The 17,829-nt window shown below is 46.6% G+C and overlaps 1 protein-coding gene across 5 annotated transcripts in view; it reads left to right on the top strand.

Annotated features, from left to right (window-relative positions):
* The first annotated feature begins 3,296 nt into the window (after nucleotides 1-3,296).
* PID1 (phosphotyrosine interaction domain containing 1) overlaps nucleotides 3,297-17,829 on the top strand; it is a 79,179-nt gene continuing 64,646 nt past the window's right edge. For 3 of the 5 annotated variants that reach the window (XR_014885558.1, XR_014885559.1, XM_085233183.1), the window contains exon 1: nucleotides 3,297-3,708. Coding sequence is in view for 2 of the 5 variants with exons in the window: in XM_085233183.1 (XP_085089309.1) it covers nucleotides 3,334-3,708 (375 nt within the window). In the remaining 3 variants the exon portion in view is untranslated. The remainder of the gene's footprint in view (nucleotides 3,709-17,829) is intronic. The other 2 variants (XM_085233180.1, XM_085233182.1) reach the window with 2 other exon arrangements.

Raw genomic sequence — 17,829 nt, 5'->3', positions numbered from 1 at the left:
GTCTTCAATACTCTCCCTAAAAACAGCTTCTCTACATAGACACAAGTCTTCTTTTGTTTATGTTGCTAAAAATCAGAAATAATTCAAATTAAGTACACAGCGTCTCATCTGTGCAAGTCACAGAAAAGTCATGAGCAGGAGCTGTGAGCAAGTCCTGGCATTAGCTTGGAGTAAGAGTGATGTGGGGTGACTATGATCTCTGAATGTATTTCTGGAGGGAATGTAATAAACAAGTAATAATTTAATAATCATCACAAATAATTCACAAATAAAAGCAGTAAAATCAAAGGTGCACAGAGCTAATGGGCTCTTTGAGGTCTCACTTCAAATTCTTATGGTCCTAGGATGGAACGGAGGTGGAAGTGCCTGACATGTGTCAACCCAAGATTTTGTCTATTAATTTCCCTTATTTACAAGATTACATGACAAGCTGGACTTGAGGTTCTTTGGGTAAGTTAAGGCAGAACTGCCTTCTTGATGAAAATGTCATTGTCTTGTCCTCACATGGCGGTGTGTGGCTGTCAGATGTCCCACTGTTGGGTGTGCTCCCTATGGGGATAAGGGCTTTTCCTCCTGTGCCTTCTGCCTGCTTTTCACCGTGCCCTTCCTGGGTTGTCACCACCCCCAAATTGCTCTGCGCTTTGGCTTCCTCAGGCTATGGGCTTCTGTTTTCCCCTTCCTCATCTCTGCTGCCCCCTCTCCTCCACACAGACTCCTCCAAGCTCTTCCCACCCGTGGCCCCATGCACTGTGGCTCTGCCTTTCCCGCCACCATTGCTGTAGATTGGTGATGTGACTGCCAAAATCACTCTGTGCCCCTGCCCTGCCTTTCCCCTCTCTCCACATGTATCCCATGGAGCATTTCACACATGGCCTGCAACCCCTGAGCCATGGCCGTCCCTTGCTGCTCCCTCCAGGCTTTCCTGGCTGCCTGTGGCCCATACTGGTGTGGCCTGAATTCCCTGGCACTGGTGTGAGGCCATGGGGCACAGAGCCAGGAGGTAGTTGCCTGACCTTTGCCAATCTTTTGCCCTTCCCCCTCTGCTCAGCCATTGCCAAAATCCAGGGATTCAGCCTTTTAACACCCTTTGCAGTAAGGTGCACCTGTTGGCTTGCCTTGGTTTGATGGCTTATTGGTGTGCTGGTGTTGTTAGGGCCTGTACGGTCCCACACAAAAAAGAGGTGACAGCAAATACCTTCTTTTCTACAGATGAGGCAAAAAGGGTTAAATAAAAAAAAAAAAGGGTACCACAAAACATGGCCAAATAGATTCCTACATAAGCATTGCACCTAAGCACTTACTTTTATTGTTTTATAAACTGAGACAGCTGTAAAGTTACCCTTCAAGCTGTTCTTGAGTAAAGAGGGGGGGCTGATGGGTGCTGCAGGAGGGTGGGATGGTGCCAACTGAGGAGGTGAGCAGGGATGTGACAACAGCATGGCCATGAGGACACCTGGCTCCCATGGAAACCCCAGCAAACGCTTCAGCAACAAACTGGTGACTGGGACCTCGTTACACGCCTGGTGCGGACAGGTTGGAGGACGTACTATATCCGAACCTGAACGATCTCCCTTCCTTCCCTGGGGTACTCACTGCTGCCTCCATTTCACAAATCATTAACACCGTGTGCTTCAAGTTTATAGCATCTCCCTGTGCTGCTTTAAAATACTGGCACAGAGGCTGATGAGCCACACGCACTGCAAGCAGAAGCAGCCCCAGCTGCACTGCCGCTGGTGGAGCTGCACTCCCGCTCCCACAGTCGTCCCAAAGCTCTTAACTAATCAGAATAAAGATGACTGCTGAAATTGGCGGTGCTGCACTGTTGGGATTATACACAGAGCAAGTATGTAAATAAATTTCTCTTTCAATTTACCAAAGCAAAATACTGAAAGGCAACCAAGGACCTTGGAGATATGTGATCTGCATTTTGTCAGCACTGGAGTGAAACATCCTCACTGTTGAATTGCTGCTGAATAGCAGCCATGCTTTAGTTCCTGGGTAGGGAATACAGAGCCAGATCCATAGGTGCTGCACCTATTAAAGGGCATATATCTGCCATTTAGATGTCACTGTAATTTAAGATGCTTCTCAACAGCCATCAAAGCCTGTAGGTGGCCAAATCTCCTCAAAGCGCAGGTTCCTGCTGTCAGCAGTCTACTTGTGCCCCATAGATGTGGTACTGGGGCCCAGCCTGGCCATGTCCTCCCTGAGCAGCACATGCCTACTGGTTGTCCCATGGCCAGCCTGCAAATACACATGGTGCCACCAGTGCTGGGAAACTCCAGCCTGGCTTTTGCTTTGCTGTCTTTTAGCAGTGAAGTATCAGCATGGGCTGCCCAGAGAGGTGATGAAGTCACTGTCATTGGAGATGTTCAAAAACTCTGGAGATATCGCACTGAGGGATGTGGTCATGGGCACGTTGGGGATGGGCTGACAGTTGGACTAAATGATCTTAGTAGTCTTTTCTAACCTTAAGATTCTGTGATTCTACACTGTCGGCACAAAGCAGAGACAATTCCTTCTTATCTAGCTTTGCTTTCTGCAAAAAATGGAGTATAACTTAAAAATACATTTATTTTTACTTAAAGTAGGATAAAGCTGTCAAAAAAAAAATCAGTTTCAATTGCATGGGTTGTGTGGGCACAAAACATTTTCTTCAGAAAAATATCAGCGGGTTCATATTGATATAGGTTGGTTTATATCCTTCATCTGTGCAAGAATGCTGTGTTTGCTGGGATTAAGTAAACAATGTATCAGAGTGTATTTAGATTTTGGAAGGATGTCATTAATTGCAGAGATTATTTTTGTTTTCAACTGTGTAGCAATATAGCCCTTATATTAAGATATGGGATGGTCCAAACCAACAACTTCAGTAATGAGGAGCCATTGAGAGAGAGAAAATGTCTCAGAGTTACTGGAAAGGTTTCAGATTCATTTTGTGAAAGAAAGTGAAATTGGTCTCATTGCACAGAATACCCCTTTGAAATGGGAGACCTTCCCTGGCCAAGGCGTTTCTGCCTGGCGGCCACTGGGACCAATCTAGTAACATACTGCAGAGAGAATCATCTGAAGTCATTGCGAGAGGAGAAACTCGAGAATTTGGCACATTAAAAGGAAAATTAATAGAAAAACTATCGGTATCTTCTTACGAGGACATTCTGGAACACGGCACATCCTGGAAATATTAATTCCTACTATTTATTTAAGCAAAAGACCGGCTGGGCACAGAGCTGCTCTAATGCAAAACAGCTCAAATACCCCATAAAAATGATGCTCGGATTAAAATATTAGAAAGTCTGGGTAAGAATGACCTCATCTCGATGAGGCCGTTACATGAAGTCACCCCAGTTTAACCGATCGCTTCCTGAGCTCGGCCCCAGGGGCTGCACCTCCCGGCACGGCCGTTCCCGCGTGGGACAGCGCGCAGCCTCGAGGGAAGCACCGCAGGAAGCCCCCAGAGCTCCGCGCGTGCTCCCTGCTGCCGGCGACGCCCGCACCGCGCGGACCGCTCCGCCACCCGCGGCGCCGCTGCTGCTCGGGTCCGCGCGTGGCGCCCGCCCCCGCGGCGGCCACGCGTGGGAGGAGCGTGGGCGGAGCAGCAGGCGGAGCACGGAGCGGAGCGGGCCGGCAGAGCCGCGCTCGGCGCCCGCTCGGCAGCGCCTCCCGCCGCCCGGCACCATGTGGCAGCCGGCCACGGAGCGGCTGCAGGTAGGCGCGGGTGGAGCGAGACCGCGGGAGGGCGGCGGGGCTGGCGGGGCGTCCCTCTGCCGCCGCACCGGGACTTCACCGCAACTTCTTCCCGGCCCGCAGGAGCCGTGCCGTGCCGTGCCGCGCTGCGCGGGGTCGGCCCGCTGCCGGCCGTTCCCAGAGGGGCTTCGGTGCTGGCCGCTCCCGCCCGGGTCGCCGCGGGCTCGGCGGGGTCTGGGCGCGGCCGTGGGCAGTGCCGGGCGGGGCGGGGCGGGAGCGGAGCGGGGCCGGGGGTGCGGAGCCGCTGCCCCCAGACGTGCGGGGCCGGGCAGCGCGACCCGCCCGGCAGGGCGCCAGCTCTGCCGTCTCTTCTTGACGGCCGCTTTTGTGCGTGTCACCGTATAAATAAAATGGGGGTGTGATGCGAGACAGGCGCAAAACGAGAAGAAATCAAACTCACTTTGTAGTTCCACTATGTCGACTTCGTACAGTTTGTAGAGCAAGTGTCTGCTGAGAGACAAGCAGACGTTCCGAGCGAGAGCGAGGTCTGACTTAGCTGTGTGCCGACAGCAGGTCCTCACTGCATCGGCAACTGGAACGTAGAGTTTGCTCTGATACCCGCAAGCAGGGGTTTGGTTTGAGTTGGTTCTAGAGCCAAGCTGAACAGGTCTGTGAGCTGTGATCCCCACCAGCTGGGAACGAAAACAATCATTCTTCTTGAAAGGCGTACTTTTCTCTGAGATGAGGAACTTGATTTTAGCGGATAGGAGCGGTGGTTTATGGATTTCAGCACAAGTGTTATGTAAAGGCACTATGAGCAGTTGGTTTCCCTGTGCTTGTCAGAAGCTGCTGGGTACCCCACACAGACAAAGAGATACCCAGTGCAGAGTGGGGACCCTGAGCCCGCTGTGGGGTTGCTGCACCTGCTGGGGGGGATGCTGCAGGAGAGGGACCCGAGGTTGCACACAGCACTTGGGGTGAGAGAGAAATGGAGCAGGGAGAAGGAGTAGGGGAACGCTGGGTCGATAGTGACATGCTGCCTTGGTTGGACGGCCTGGCTCTGTGCCCCTTTGTGCACTCAGGTACTGAAACTGAGGAGATTCATTGTAACAAACAGGTGATACTGCCAAGGAGAGCACTCAAGGCTAACAAGAATTGGGTGCTTACGCTACATAGAATGAAATTATCGGTGTGATTTTATTCAGCTTCCTGATGTGTGTGCGTTACATTACAGCCCATGACAACGGGTTTTTGCATGCCATAGCTGGGGGCATGACCACATGCTGTGAGGAACCAGGGCAGCTGGAGGAGGACTGTTCTGGGAACCTCTCAGCAATGGAGGTCCATAGGCAGGGGAGGCTGCGCCCTGGAGGTCACTACTTTGCAGTGGGCATCCACCTGTGCACCTTGCTGTTGGCTGGCTGTAGCTGAAGGCTCTGGGCAGCACGTCACCCTAAATGCTGAGTGCATGTACGTGCAGTTCTTGTCATTGGGAGCTGCTGGGGAAGCGTGTGAAGAGCTGTAGGTGCTGTAAAAAAAACAAGTCAGCGCGATCCAAACCTGCAGGCTTAAGTGATATGTTTGACTTTTGCTAGTTCCTGAAATGGGAAGAAGGGGAAAGTCTTGGAAAGCTGCAAGAAGCCAGCTCTTAGGCGTTTTACACTCAGACAAGAGGTTAAATAGCAATATGGTGAGCAGTGGGCAAAGTGAGTGCAGTGCGTGCCACTAAGGAGGAAGGGTGCTCTGAGTCACTGGCATGCAATCTCATAATTGAAAGTTGGATCCTAAGCCATGTACGTACAAGCCAGAGCTGCGTGGGCGATAGACTAATATTCCCAATTTGTTTGAATGCCTTTTTCTGTTTCATTTTTAATTTGAAATGCTGTCATTTGAAGTAGCTTGATCTCTGTGTCTGTCTCCAAGAAGACCTGTGTTGTACATCACCAGCCTGGCCAGAGCTGCTGGCAGCACTGCCTGTCCTTCCCATGGGGAGTTGTGCAAGACCATAAATGCACGTTTTTTTCCCTTCTTTCCATGTCAACATCTCAGTCCAGTTTCAGGTGTTCCATGTTCTTCTCCTTATCCCAGGCCACCTGTCTCTTACTGCCCACATGATGTGAAACAGATCTTTGTGCCACCAGGGTGCTGAGTGGGGCCCCTGCTTCCCTGTCATGAGTGGGGAGGGTGCTGGGCATGGGATCTTGACTGCAGCAAGGGATTCTTTGGGTACTGTGGTACTGGGTAGAGTTGGTGCCTTGCACTCTATGTTCACATATTCTACAGTTACCATTATGCCAAGTTACAGTTAAGCAGCTGTGTTCAGGGATGACCATAGCAATTCCAGTGCTGTCTTTTGTAAGTTGTTTATCAAACTGACGAATGAGTGCAGGAATTGTGGAGCAGGGGCTACTTGCTTGATGTTTTCATGTGTTCTGTATGATGTCATTGTGACCTAGATGCATCTTCCATCAATCTCCAGCTGTAGCAAAGTGCAGGTCTGTTATTAGTCCATGCTATAGTACCTTCTAGTACTTGAAGGGGATTGGACTTTTTACACATTCTCGTAGTGAAAGGACAAGGGGGATGGCTTTAAACTTAAAAAGGGGAGATTTAGGTTAGATGTTAGGAAGAAATTTTTTACTCAGAGGGTGTGAGGCCTTGGCAATGCTACCCAGACAGCTGTGGATGTCCCATCTCTGGAGGTGTTTGAGGCCAGGCTGGATGGGGCCCTGGGCAGCCTGAGCTGGTGGGGGGAATCTGCCTGGAGCTATATGATCTCTAAAATCCCTTCCAACCTAAGCCATTCTATGATTCTATAGCTCTGTGCTAAAAAAAAAAAAGGCAATGAAAATATTTTCATCTTTCTCCGTATTTGTTTTGGCCTGGTTCAGTACGAAAGTCCTGAGTTGGCTGTGGAAATGGCTGCCTGGGTCAGCCCTGCCCTGCCTGCTGAGGACAGCTGAGATGGGCACCTGTCTTGTTCTGTGTAGGCGTGTGTTGGTTGTTTGTTGCTTGTGTGTCTCCTGCCTCTGTCCTACATAGCGTGTAACAGGGCTGCATGTTTCTGGTCTGAGGCTTCTCATGTAAAATATACTCCAAATATACTCACTCCTGTCAAGTTTCATGGTTTGTGCTGAAGTTTTTGGCTTTGGCTGAGCACGTACAAAAATCTCAGCAGGCTCCCAGTGGAGTACCTAATGGAATTCAATGGATTTGAAGAATAAGCAAGAAAAATGTAAATATCCAGGTTTCTGGAATTTCCTGGAAGATACAATACCAGTTTTCTTCAGTAGTTATTTCCCTTTTCCTTTCCTTTTTTGCCATTCTTACTCCTATAGTGACATATCAGTCACAGGTATTTTCTCCAAAGTCAGTGGGACCATTACTTATATGAGATGCTGTGGGTATCAGTGGGCTCTAGTGGTATCTAGTGGTGGTTAAAAGAGCTGTGATCTTGCAGGCAATATAGGCATTAAAATTTCCATGCTCAGGGTAAAAGAGATCGTCTTTGTGGCTCTTAGAAAACTTTTCCTGCTCTAATTTCTGCAGTAGTGTTGCTGGTTTGTGTTCAAGCAAATATTGGAGGAAAGCAGTAGACATATGGGTGCCCCATCTGCCGGAGCCAGCTCTGGGATGCAGTGTGCCTGGTAGGGCTGCTCTGCTGACTTGGACTGCCAAGCTCAGCTGTGGGTGCCCTGTGCCATCTGTGTGTGGGCTCATTGCGGTGTTTGTGGCAGAGCACCACGGTGGTCGCAGGCAGGGCTGCCTGATATTTGTCTTAGTGTGTGTGGCGATGTCCTTAGTTGAAATAAAGCTGAAACTCTTTTGAAATCTTTATTTAAAATCACTTTCAAATGTACCCTCCATGCCTGCTTTGGGAAGTGAGGGTTGCAGATGGGATTTTGGAGCTGCTGGCTGCAGTGCTGCTCCTGTGAGGGCTCAGAAGTGTTTTTTGAAAACAACCAAGGTCTTAGCAGAGTTCCACTGGCCTGTCCGTGAGATGACTGGTATTTGCTTTGAAACCTAAATTTTCCTGGAAGCTTGATGCCAGACATTGTTTCTAGATAATAAATCCCGGGGGGTGCATAGTTTCCGAGTTCAAGCTGTCCGTAAGCCCTGTTTATAAGTCTCTCTGCTTCTCTTAGCACATGTGGGCAGAGGATCACTGTGTCCAAGTACATTTTCTGCAGGAGCCAGAGACACAGCAGTGCTGTAACCCTGGCCATCCCTGTGCAGAGCTGTGCCAAGCCCTCACTGTGGGGATGGCTCTCGGTCTTGTCCCGTGCATGGCACTGCTGGTGGGCAGTGGCACTGCCTGCTCCCATTCTACACTGTGCTGGTGCTTGTTTCAGATGCTTTACTTGGGTGAGTGGTTGCCTCTGGCTGATCAGTCGCTTGCTTCCTGCACTGTACCACTGGAGGGGCAGCCAGAGAAACTCCTAGTCTCTGCACTCCTACACCATCCAGCAGCTGCTGGGGCTGAGTGGGGTTTGGTGGGTCATCTTCGTCATCTTCGTGTGTGTATGCAAACAGCCAGGTGGGGATTCTCCCTGATCACCTGGAAATTTGATCCTCTAACCAAAGCCTGCAGTTTTGGGCTGTTTCTGGGTAGAGATTTAATAGCACATGGCTGCGGTGTATTCTCATACTATTGGAATTTATTTATTTCATGAAGCATAGTTCCGAATGTTTTCTAATGCACTGTGAAATATAGTGAGAGGTGGTTGCAGGTAGCTGGGTGTGATAAAGTGAGTTGAGTGACGCAAGGCAGGATGCTTCAAGCCTTTCTCTGCTGGGGCATGTTTGACTCCTTGTGCTCAAATGCTTAGTTTGGTCATTCTGTAGTCTGTGCAGTTCTTGCAAAGTCCTTGGGAAATATGTTTCTGTGGAATTGCTTTCTGACCATTTTTGAGTCTCTGATGTTATTTAACTCGATATCATTTGGACATAGTGATAAAAACTCAGCTATGGATCAAAGTCGGTGTAAAAATGGGTGCTGGAGTCTTGCTGCATGCTCTCCACCCTCTGTGAACAGTATTGCTTGTTTTGTTACGATTCCTTGTGCCCCATAACCACGCATTTTGAATCTGCTGATATATTCAGACTCTGGGTTGGCAGACTGTAGTTAAATACATGCAGATTATATGCCTCCATTACTGCCCAGGATACGCATCAAACACCTTTCCTGTTTCGGGAACACTGAAACCCTTCCCTGAAGAAAAGCCAGCTCTGTACAGAGCTCTGTGTGCGATGACTTCCAGGTAATTGGGTTGCAATGTACGTCTCTGCCACCAGTTTTATGGCAACGTCTGTGCATCTTTTTAGATGTAATGTCATTTTAGATGCTACTGGTGCTTTCAAACCGACTTCTCTTCTTGCTTTTATATTTGCAGTGTTCGGATGCATGTCTATTGAAAAATGCAGGATGCAGTCAGTCAACACTGTTTTTTTGAAAGTTTTGCAGCATATGGAATAACTCCTCTTTAAAACAAACACAAACAGATTGTAAGTGTAAAGCACACAAACAGCTGTCTAGACAGAAACTGCTGCAAGACATGTATAGCAGGGCTGATACTACTACTGAACTCTGGTTTTATTAAATATTATGTCAGAAGGAAAAAGTGAAAAGTATTTGAAATTTAAGCCTGAGTCATGTGGATGCAAATATTCAGGGAGTCTCACAGCCCAGTGTTTTGGCATCATATAGCTTCAGGAAATCTTTCAAGGCATCAAAGTTTTTATACCAGTTCGCTACTATAACTTTGCAGCAGTCAGAGATCTTTCAAACAAAGCTCAGTGAAATGCAGCAAGCTCATCTGGCACCACTTAGCCTGTGCCTTTTTTCTACGTTGTTTATTCTTTGTAGAAAATGAATGGCTCTGGAAAAATGCTAATTTTGGGAAGCATTCTATGACCAAAAGAAAATCAAAATCAGCGACTGTCTTGAGGAAGGTCCTCTGGGAAATGATCAAGGGTTCATTTATAGTGTACTACTAGTTTCTGTTTATGAAGCTGACAGCCTGTTTGATGACCAAGACAAATAAAAAGAAAAAAAAAAATAAAAAAAATCAATGGTTTCCTTGAAGAAAGACAGTTGCAGCCCAAAGCATTCAGTCTAAATAGTTCTGGATTTTAACTGCTTTGTTGTTTTGTTTTGTTTTTTTTTTTTTCTTTCTGTTCCCTGATGGCGGTCAGTAGGACAGTTAATAGCAGCAGGTCCAGAGCTCTGCCATTGCCTCCCACATGTGGTCTGCACCAGGCAGGCCTTCAGTGGGGCTGCAGGGTCTTCGTGCTTGGGTCTGCATGGTGGTGGCTGCTGGGTGAGAGCCCAGCCTGAGAGTATGTGGATGTGGAGCTGGAATATCCCTTGAAGCAAGATTTAATACTCTCTTTCTTTTGCACAATGCTTTCATGTATAATAATTGAACTTATTTGCACTTCAAATAATAGATGGAAAGTTACAGGTGATGTTGTTATGCTGGGCTATTCCTGATTAAGTACGTAAAACACTTTGAGCAAAGATTTTGTATGTGGGAGATTGTGAAGTGTGAAAAGACCAAATGTGGTCTTTCATAATTTATTTTTCTTGCTGAATATTGAAAATGGAAAATCCTGATGCACAAACTCTTTGAGGGATAAAGGAAAAAATAATTAAAGTTGTGTATTGTGTGTAGGAAGTTTTTCACTCAGAGGGAGGTGAGGCACTGGCACTGCTGCCCAGAGACCTGTGGGTGCCCCATCCCTGGAGGTGTTCAAGGCCAGGCTGGATGGGACCCTGAGCAGCCTGAGCTGGTTCTCCACCTAGTGATCAGCATCCCTGCCCATGCAGAGGGTTGGCGCTAGCTGATCTTTGCGGTCCCTTCCAACCCAAGCCGTTCTATGATTCTATGATTTTTGATATTTGATATCTCTTTACTTTAATGATGGCATTTCACCAAAATTGCACACAGACTCAGGAGGTTGATTTTAATGCATTGCTCCTTACTTATCTCAGCAGTTCAGTGCTGGCTCCTGAAGTGTTGGTCTTTGTGAAGAACCTCAATGCTTGTTTTCATTGGCAGCATTTAAACAGTAACTGTTTTTTCTGATGAGCCAGTTATTGTTGGTAATAGCTTCAGTGCCAGTTGGGAAACTTAAAAAACTTTGCCATGCCTGCTACTGGCCTGTTTTCCCTCACAGCCTCCCCTGCCCTCCTGTGCCAAGCACTTCAGGTATGGTGCTGAAGGCTGGGTTGGGCCACAGGTCTCTGGTTGTCTCATTCCCCCTCTGGCTGCCTTAACTGTCACCCACCTCACTAAGGGACAGTTAATGACTGAACTGTTCTGTGAGTGCAGGCTTCTCAGTGCTGTGGCACTGAAGCTGCCTTGCCCTGCCGTAGTGTTGTGTCTGTGCCTTGCCGGATGGTTTTCAAATGTCTCCTCACGTGAAAACATTTTCTCCAGAAATATTTGATGAGGGTTGCCAAGAACACTGAAAACAGATAGAAAGTTAATTAAATGTCCTGGAGCTCAAATTGTGGCCGCTTCTTTCTTCCTGCTCCAGGCTCCCTCTGGGTTTGAGAGATGGATATTCCATACGTTTTGTTTCAAGCATTCAAAATTGACCCTGGAGTATGTTTCCAAATATTCAGAGCCTCTGTCTGAGGCCAGGCTTTTCCAGAGAGCTTTTTACCTAGTGGACTGAGCTCTTCTGAAAACGTGGCCACTTATTCAGTACTTGGAGAGGAGAAGTCGTGTTCAGAACCTGGTCCCACTGGTGGAGCAGCTTCCCTGATGGTCTTGCATTGGGATCTAGTCCCAGCTCCACTGGGGTCAGTACCAACATTCATGACCCTGACTGAGTTTTGGGGTAGCAATTCTATGAATTGGGCTGTTTCAGGGGATTGAGAAGGCTTGTTCTGGGGGTCAAGGCCCAGCACAAGCCTCCCCACACAGCATGTTGGTGTATGGCTGCAGAGGTTTGCTTTCATCTTTCAGAAGGTTGTGAGGGAGGAGTCAAAGCCAGGAGGGAAGAACAGATCTTGGCGGTCTGGTGCTTTGCAGCTAGGGGCTTTCAGAATGTCCAGGGAGCCGAGTGAAGTTTTCATGGGGTTGTGTGTGAGGAGACTCAGGCACTGTTGCCTCCTGGTGCAAATGCAGCCAGGTTGACATATTTCTCGTCTATAGCTATTATAAGGCAGAAGTGAACCCAGACCTAGAAGCACTTGCATGTATGTGTGGAATGTAAAGTGAGACGTTTCTGTGATGTTTGCTTGGCTTGCTTACTCCAAAGTATCCATGCTTTCTGTGCATCCAATTCCAGCAGGTTGAATGACAGTAAATCAGTTGCAACTATACACAGTTGTAACTATAACTTAGAACAAAAAAAAAAAAGAAAAAAAAGTTGAAGCTTGAATCTTGTCTCAGCGTCTTTTAGGAGGAGGCTGTACAGCATGGGTCAGTGCAGGCTTCAGTTTTCACAGCTGGGCTCTGTTGTTTGGGTTAGGATCAGAAGGAAGGATATTCTGAAAGTTTTACACTGTTCTTGTCTACAGTTTTGCTGAAAGGGGCCATTGAGCTTGGTACTGTGTGTTTGGGAAAACCCTGGTAGTAAAGACAGTGTTGGTGCCTCCTGCTAAAAGGAGCCATGGAGCAAGCAGCAAATCCATGGACTACTGCCTAAGCTCAGCTAGCTCTGATTTCAGCCTGACCCTGCCCCACTGCTGCTCCTGGCTGGTACCTTGGGTTTCCCTGAATGTCAGCACGGTTTCCTTACAGCACCATTACTTTCTAGGGAGAAGTGCACTTACTCTGTGGCTGGCGGTGGCTCATCTTTCCAGATAGCAAGATGCTTGCCTGTCTCTTGTTTGGCTAAGATAGACCAGCCAGGGCTGAGGAACAAGGTGAGCATGGATTTAGGAAGGAGAGGGTTTAATCCTGGTAAAATTCTTTTAGAAAATCTAGGAATAAACCAGCTAGAAAGTTGGTGAGAAGAAAAGGAAAAAGAACTAATATCACATGTGAGATGGGTGTTATTTACAAATCTGTTTTGAAGCAGACTTGATGGTTTGGAACATATAGAATGGTATGGGTGTTCCTGGGCTAAGTGCTACCAGGATTTGATACTCTGCTCATTGGGGTATCAGGGTACCTGTTTATCTTCCACAGCTCTAGGTCAAACGAAAATAACATTTGTGTTCAGCTCTGAAGAATGTAACTCCACAAATTTCACTTCATATGTGTTCTTGGTGTTTTTTTGGAGGACCAAATTTACCAGAAGACCAGGTGCTGGCCAGTCATTACCCCAGCACCTGGCGTGGGTGTACCCAAAGTGAGGAAGAGCTCAGGTGCAGCAATGCCAGATGAGCATTGGAGCATGGCATTGAGACCGGCTGATAGCAGCTGCAAGCTGATTTGAGATACCTGATTTGGTCTCTCTCACGTTGATGGAGTGTCAGTGCCAAGGTCTGTGCAATGGATTCTGTTTTCTACAAGGTTGGGCAGTCTGCTTTGATAAATCAATGCTAAATCACTTAAATTTAAGAGTGCAGCCTTATCTCAGCACATAGGGATATGCCTTTGAATCCATTAACTTTTATCTTACCATTTGAAGTGGCAATATAACTTTTCAGTGGTTTATAACAAATGTTAGGAAGTGTTTTCCTGTGAGTGACTGTTTTGTTTTGATTTTGTGCTTAAAGGCACTAAAGAGCCCTGAAGCTTGGATCTGGGATGTGTAATATTTTCAAAGGGCAGTGTTTTAACTTTGTACCTCTAAAATCCCTATTTGATGTGGAAGGAAGAATTCCACATTCGTAAAGGTTGCAGGAGACATTGTGGGTCCTCCTGCTGCCTTTTGCTGTCTTCAGTTTCCTCTTTCTGGTTGCTTTGAGGCTGCACGTGGCTCCCTGTGCCTCACCTCTGCAGTCCCACAGCTTCTGGCTTGGGACACAAATTTCTAAGGAGTCACCCCACTGCAAGGAAACGGGGTTTTTCTTTTGCTCAACTGCTGCCACAGATAGAGTTCACATCACATCCATATGGTGGGTGTCTGTCGGAACTGGGTGCGGGAGATTTTGGAATATTAGGGAAGAATATGCCAGCACTTTCCTATTATCCTTCATACAGTTTTGAGAATAAGAAAGCTTGATGAGAAACACTGGGATTGTGCAGGGCCTGGAGAGGCAAAGGGCAAGCATTCTGTGGGGCACAGTGAGCCTTGTGCCAAGGAGACTGCCTTTCATAATCAAAGGTGAGATAACTGTTTAACCGTTCTCTCCTCAGGTCCATAAGGAAAGTTGTTTCTGGAGGAATGGTGAGTTCTAAGTGATAGTTGCAGTGTGATACAGAGAGGTCATTGCTTGGAAAGAACATTCTGGCTGAGGAGTTGCACCCCATGGCCAGAAGAGATGCTGCTGGGTGTCTGAGCTCAGGACAGGGCTGCAATGAAGTCTTGACAGGTGAAGGGGTCTAGGCAACTTTATCAGCATCAAGAGAGGCTTTGGACCAATGTGAAATGCTTCATGAGTATGTGGGGCTGTTGAGTGTACAGCAATGTTTTCTTGTGGAGGAGCCGCCAACTGAGGACCAGTGGGGTCTGGGGACAGCCTAGCCCACAGCGCTGTCGGCAGAAACCTCTCACTGGAGCAGCTCAGTTCTGGCTGGCTGCAAGAAACACAAATATTGTTAAATGATTTCCAGAGGGCTTTTATGTTGTCTTTTCAATTTAGGATTTTTATTTCTCAACAGCAGAAGTTATTTGTGGTTGCTTACATGATATTAGAAAAATAGCCTCACGCAGGGCGGAGCATTAACCGGGGAAATGTCCGTAACTGGTTTGTGCTGCAGCTTACTGCGCCGGCTCTGAAAGTAACAGTCTGACCTTTAGTTTCTCTGTTATGGTTTGAGGGTTTTCTTACGTGTATGTGAAGCTTTCCAAGATAAACGAAGTGAATGTGGTTTGGCATTTAAATCACTGATGTTGTATCAAGCTAGAGAATTTCAGAAGCCATTAATGTCTAAATATATGTCATTTTGTTCATGTGGGGATAAACTTTGCCCCTGTCCATCTATCTGCAGATCTTTTTTTGGTCCAAATTCAGATCTTGATAATGTCGAAATAAATCTAAATGGCATTGCTAATGTCACAGGAGCTGCTCTGGATTTCTTCTTCTTTGAGAAGGAACTGTGTGTGTATTTCAGAGCGTCCAAATTGTACCTGTTTTTTTTTTGTGTTTTTTTTTTTTTTTTTTTAAGTAGATACATGTGACTGTGAAAGGGTTCAATGTCTAGGGAAGCCAGACTGAACGTTTCTGTATTACTCCTTTTGGAACGCGTTATGTTACTGAGGTCATTTGCGACTGAGCCCTGCGCTGTTTGGATAAGGGGCTGCTACGTATCCGACCGGAACGTCTGTGTCATGCTGTGAGCTTGGAGCTGTTTGCTTTGGGGTGGGGGGAACCACTTCATGAAATTTTTGTGGGTGTGTTAATAATCCTGGCAGTCACTCAGCTCCTCCGCTCTGTGATGGAAGGGGACGTGGTTTGGTGTCTGCGGGTGCCGTGCTGGGTCCCAAGTGCAGGCTGGAGCATCCCTGGCTCCTGGCCCCTGCTGTGCCCACGGCCGCCTCCTGCCCTCCCCTGGGCCATGGGCTGCCTTCAGCAGATGTTTTCAGGTTTCACTTGAAAAATGTATCTCTCATGAGTGAATACAGTCTCTCTCTGATGCCTTTTCTTATTTTCATGTTTTCTCATTAAATTTTCATCTGTTTGTTCTTCAAAAGGTTTAAAATGCCAACCCTGGCTCTCCTTACAGAGCTGAAGTCAGTGAGCAGTCTGCCTCAACCTGAGGGAAACACTCTTCTAATTTTTTCTTATTCTCAAAACTGTATGAAGAATAACAGGAAAGTGCTGGCATATTCTTTCCTAATATTCCAAAATTGATCTGGTTATTTTTTAGGTTAATATTTGTTGTTGGTGTTTTTGCTTTAAAACATTTTAGAACTTGCTCTCTTGTCTAAGATTTGCAACTCAATATATAGCTCAACAAAATCAGAGTGAAATGTCTGCTTTCGAAAAGATGGTACTGTACATGGCTTCCCATACAGACAGTGAAGTGATGCTGTGAGTTTTGAGTCTTTTAATGGGGTTGGTCATTGTTAATCATTGCAGCTGTGCTGCAGAGCTGTGGACAGCAGAGTTGTTATGGCTGTCTCGTAGTTTCCAGAAAAATCAGAGTAACATCTTTGTAGCACCCCAGTTAGTAGGTGTCAACAGGCAGTGATATGGGTTGATTGAAGATAGGGAGTCTTTAATTAGAGCCGTGAGCACTGCACTGTGATTTGCTGCCTGGGCTGGCTGCTCCACGGGGCTTTTTACCTGATCCTGTGTACCAACACAGGGCTTACTCTAGGAAATGTTTAATGCTGCTCTGCTTTGTATGCCTGGAAGTCAACAGCACAGTTGTTCTCATTCATCTTTGTATCTTGCAAACTAATTGTAAGCAAATAAAATAGAGCTAGAAGAGAGCATGTGGAGTCTAAATCAGTTCTCAGCAACATTTGGACCAACTCACCTGGTACCGTGCTGTTTTTTCTGATGCAATTTTACTGAACTTCCAAGGAATGTTGAAATGCTGTGTGTCTATCTGCTGGGATCCGGGACAGACAAAGGCTGCTTGGTCCTCACCATAGGAGCTGCAATTGGAGTGAGGTGATTTCAGGCAGTTCTAGTTTCTAACGTGTATGTTTTGATTTATAACTAGTTAACCCCCCGTTAACCCCAACACCATGTGGTTAGAAGCATAAATATTTATTCCTGGAATGTAGCTGTAGATACATGTTAGGATTAATGCTAAATTGTTAGTCAGGCTGCTTCCTTTCATTACATATATACTTTTTAATTGCCAAAAGACGTGTGCACAAACAGGGTTCAGATGGCCAGAGCCTCCGGAATCTCATTATCTTAATTGAAAAATGTCAGCCTTTGACATTAATAAATGATTTAGCTAGCACATGATTCAGTCACTAGGGAGAAATGAAATTGGCTGTTACAGCCATCCTTCGCTTCTAGATGATAATGATAAGCTACAGCCCACAGCTCTTCAGAATTAATAGCTCAGGGCTTAAGACATTATTTTCATATATTAGAACATCTCAATTTCATTACATTTGGTAACATTTTATTCTGGAATATTGTTACACAGAAAAAAAAAAATCTGGAAGGAGCACAGGGGACATCCTCCTGGATGCTCTAATGTTGCTGTTCAGCTTTTTACAGTCAGCAGATGTGTCGCCAGTGCGCAGTTTCGTCTTTTCCTTAAAATCAAGCTGCTTTGTTTCTGTTGCGCAGTGAGCGAGGCCACTCTTTGCTTACTGGAAGAATGGAGTTGTGTGGACGATGTGCGGGGGTTAGCTGTGTATCACACTGCTGCAGTAAACAAGTAACTAATTCTCATCCAAGTGTACACTGTGCTCTGTGCGTGGATTTTATGGAGTCTTCTGGAAAAGAAAATATTTTTCTGTCTAAAAAGCATTTCCTACTCACTGACTAGTTGTAAAAGGAACAGCTTGAAAATATTTCCTGGCTGAAGGGAAAACTTGGTGCATACTTTCGGTTTGCCATTGTGGTTAACATCAGTATGTGTTTTTCTGGCACTTCCTGTTTTCTCCTGTTTTATGTACCTAATGTTAATAAATAGACGTTCAGAAATAACCAACCTGCTGATCTTTTCTTTCGGTATCAGTGATGCTGAGATTTTGCAAAGGGCAATCTGAAGATTCAGTCTTGGCTCTGGTCCTGCCTGAGATCACTTGTAAAATACTGACTGCCTTACTGCTGGAGCAAGGGCCTGAGCCTTGTGGTTTGGCTGGCTGGCTTTTTGTCCTTTAGTACTAGAGTATGCAAAATGTAGCACTGGCATTTAGAAGGAGGTATATAGGTGGGGTGAGGGAATGTGTGCTACCTGTTTTGGAGGTCAGCCAGAGCAGACGAGTAACAGACATGTCCTCATATGCACTCGAATTTTGAGCAGGGGGGGTATGGACAAACTGTGTTCTGCTGTCATTTTGCTGTTGTGCCATCCTGCAAATGACTACATCATTTCATGCCTGCTTTCCCTGCTGATCCCTGGAGATGTCTGCTTCCTTCTAAGTCATGTGTCGCTT

This window comes from Meleagris gallopavo, chromosome 11 (assembly GCF_905368555.1).
Source record: "Meleagris gallopavo chromosome 11, MGAL_WU_HG_1.1, whole genome shotgun sequence".
NCBI classification, from domain to species: domain Eukaryota; kingdom Metazoa; phylum Chordata; class Aves; order Galliformes; family Phasianidae; genus Meleagris; species Meleagris gallopavo.
Note: the sequence above shows the minus strand (reverse complement) of the source record. Positions and strands in the feature narration are given on the sequence as shown.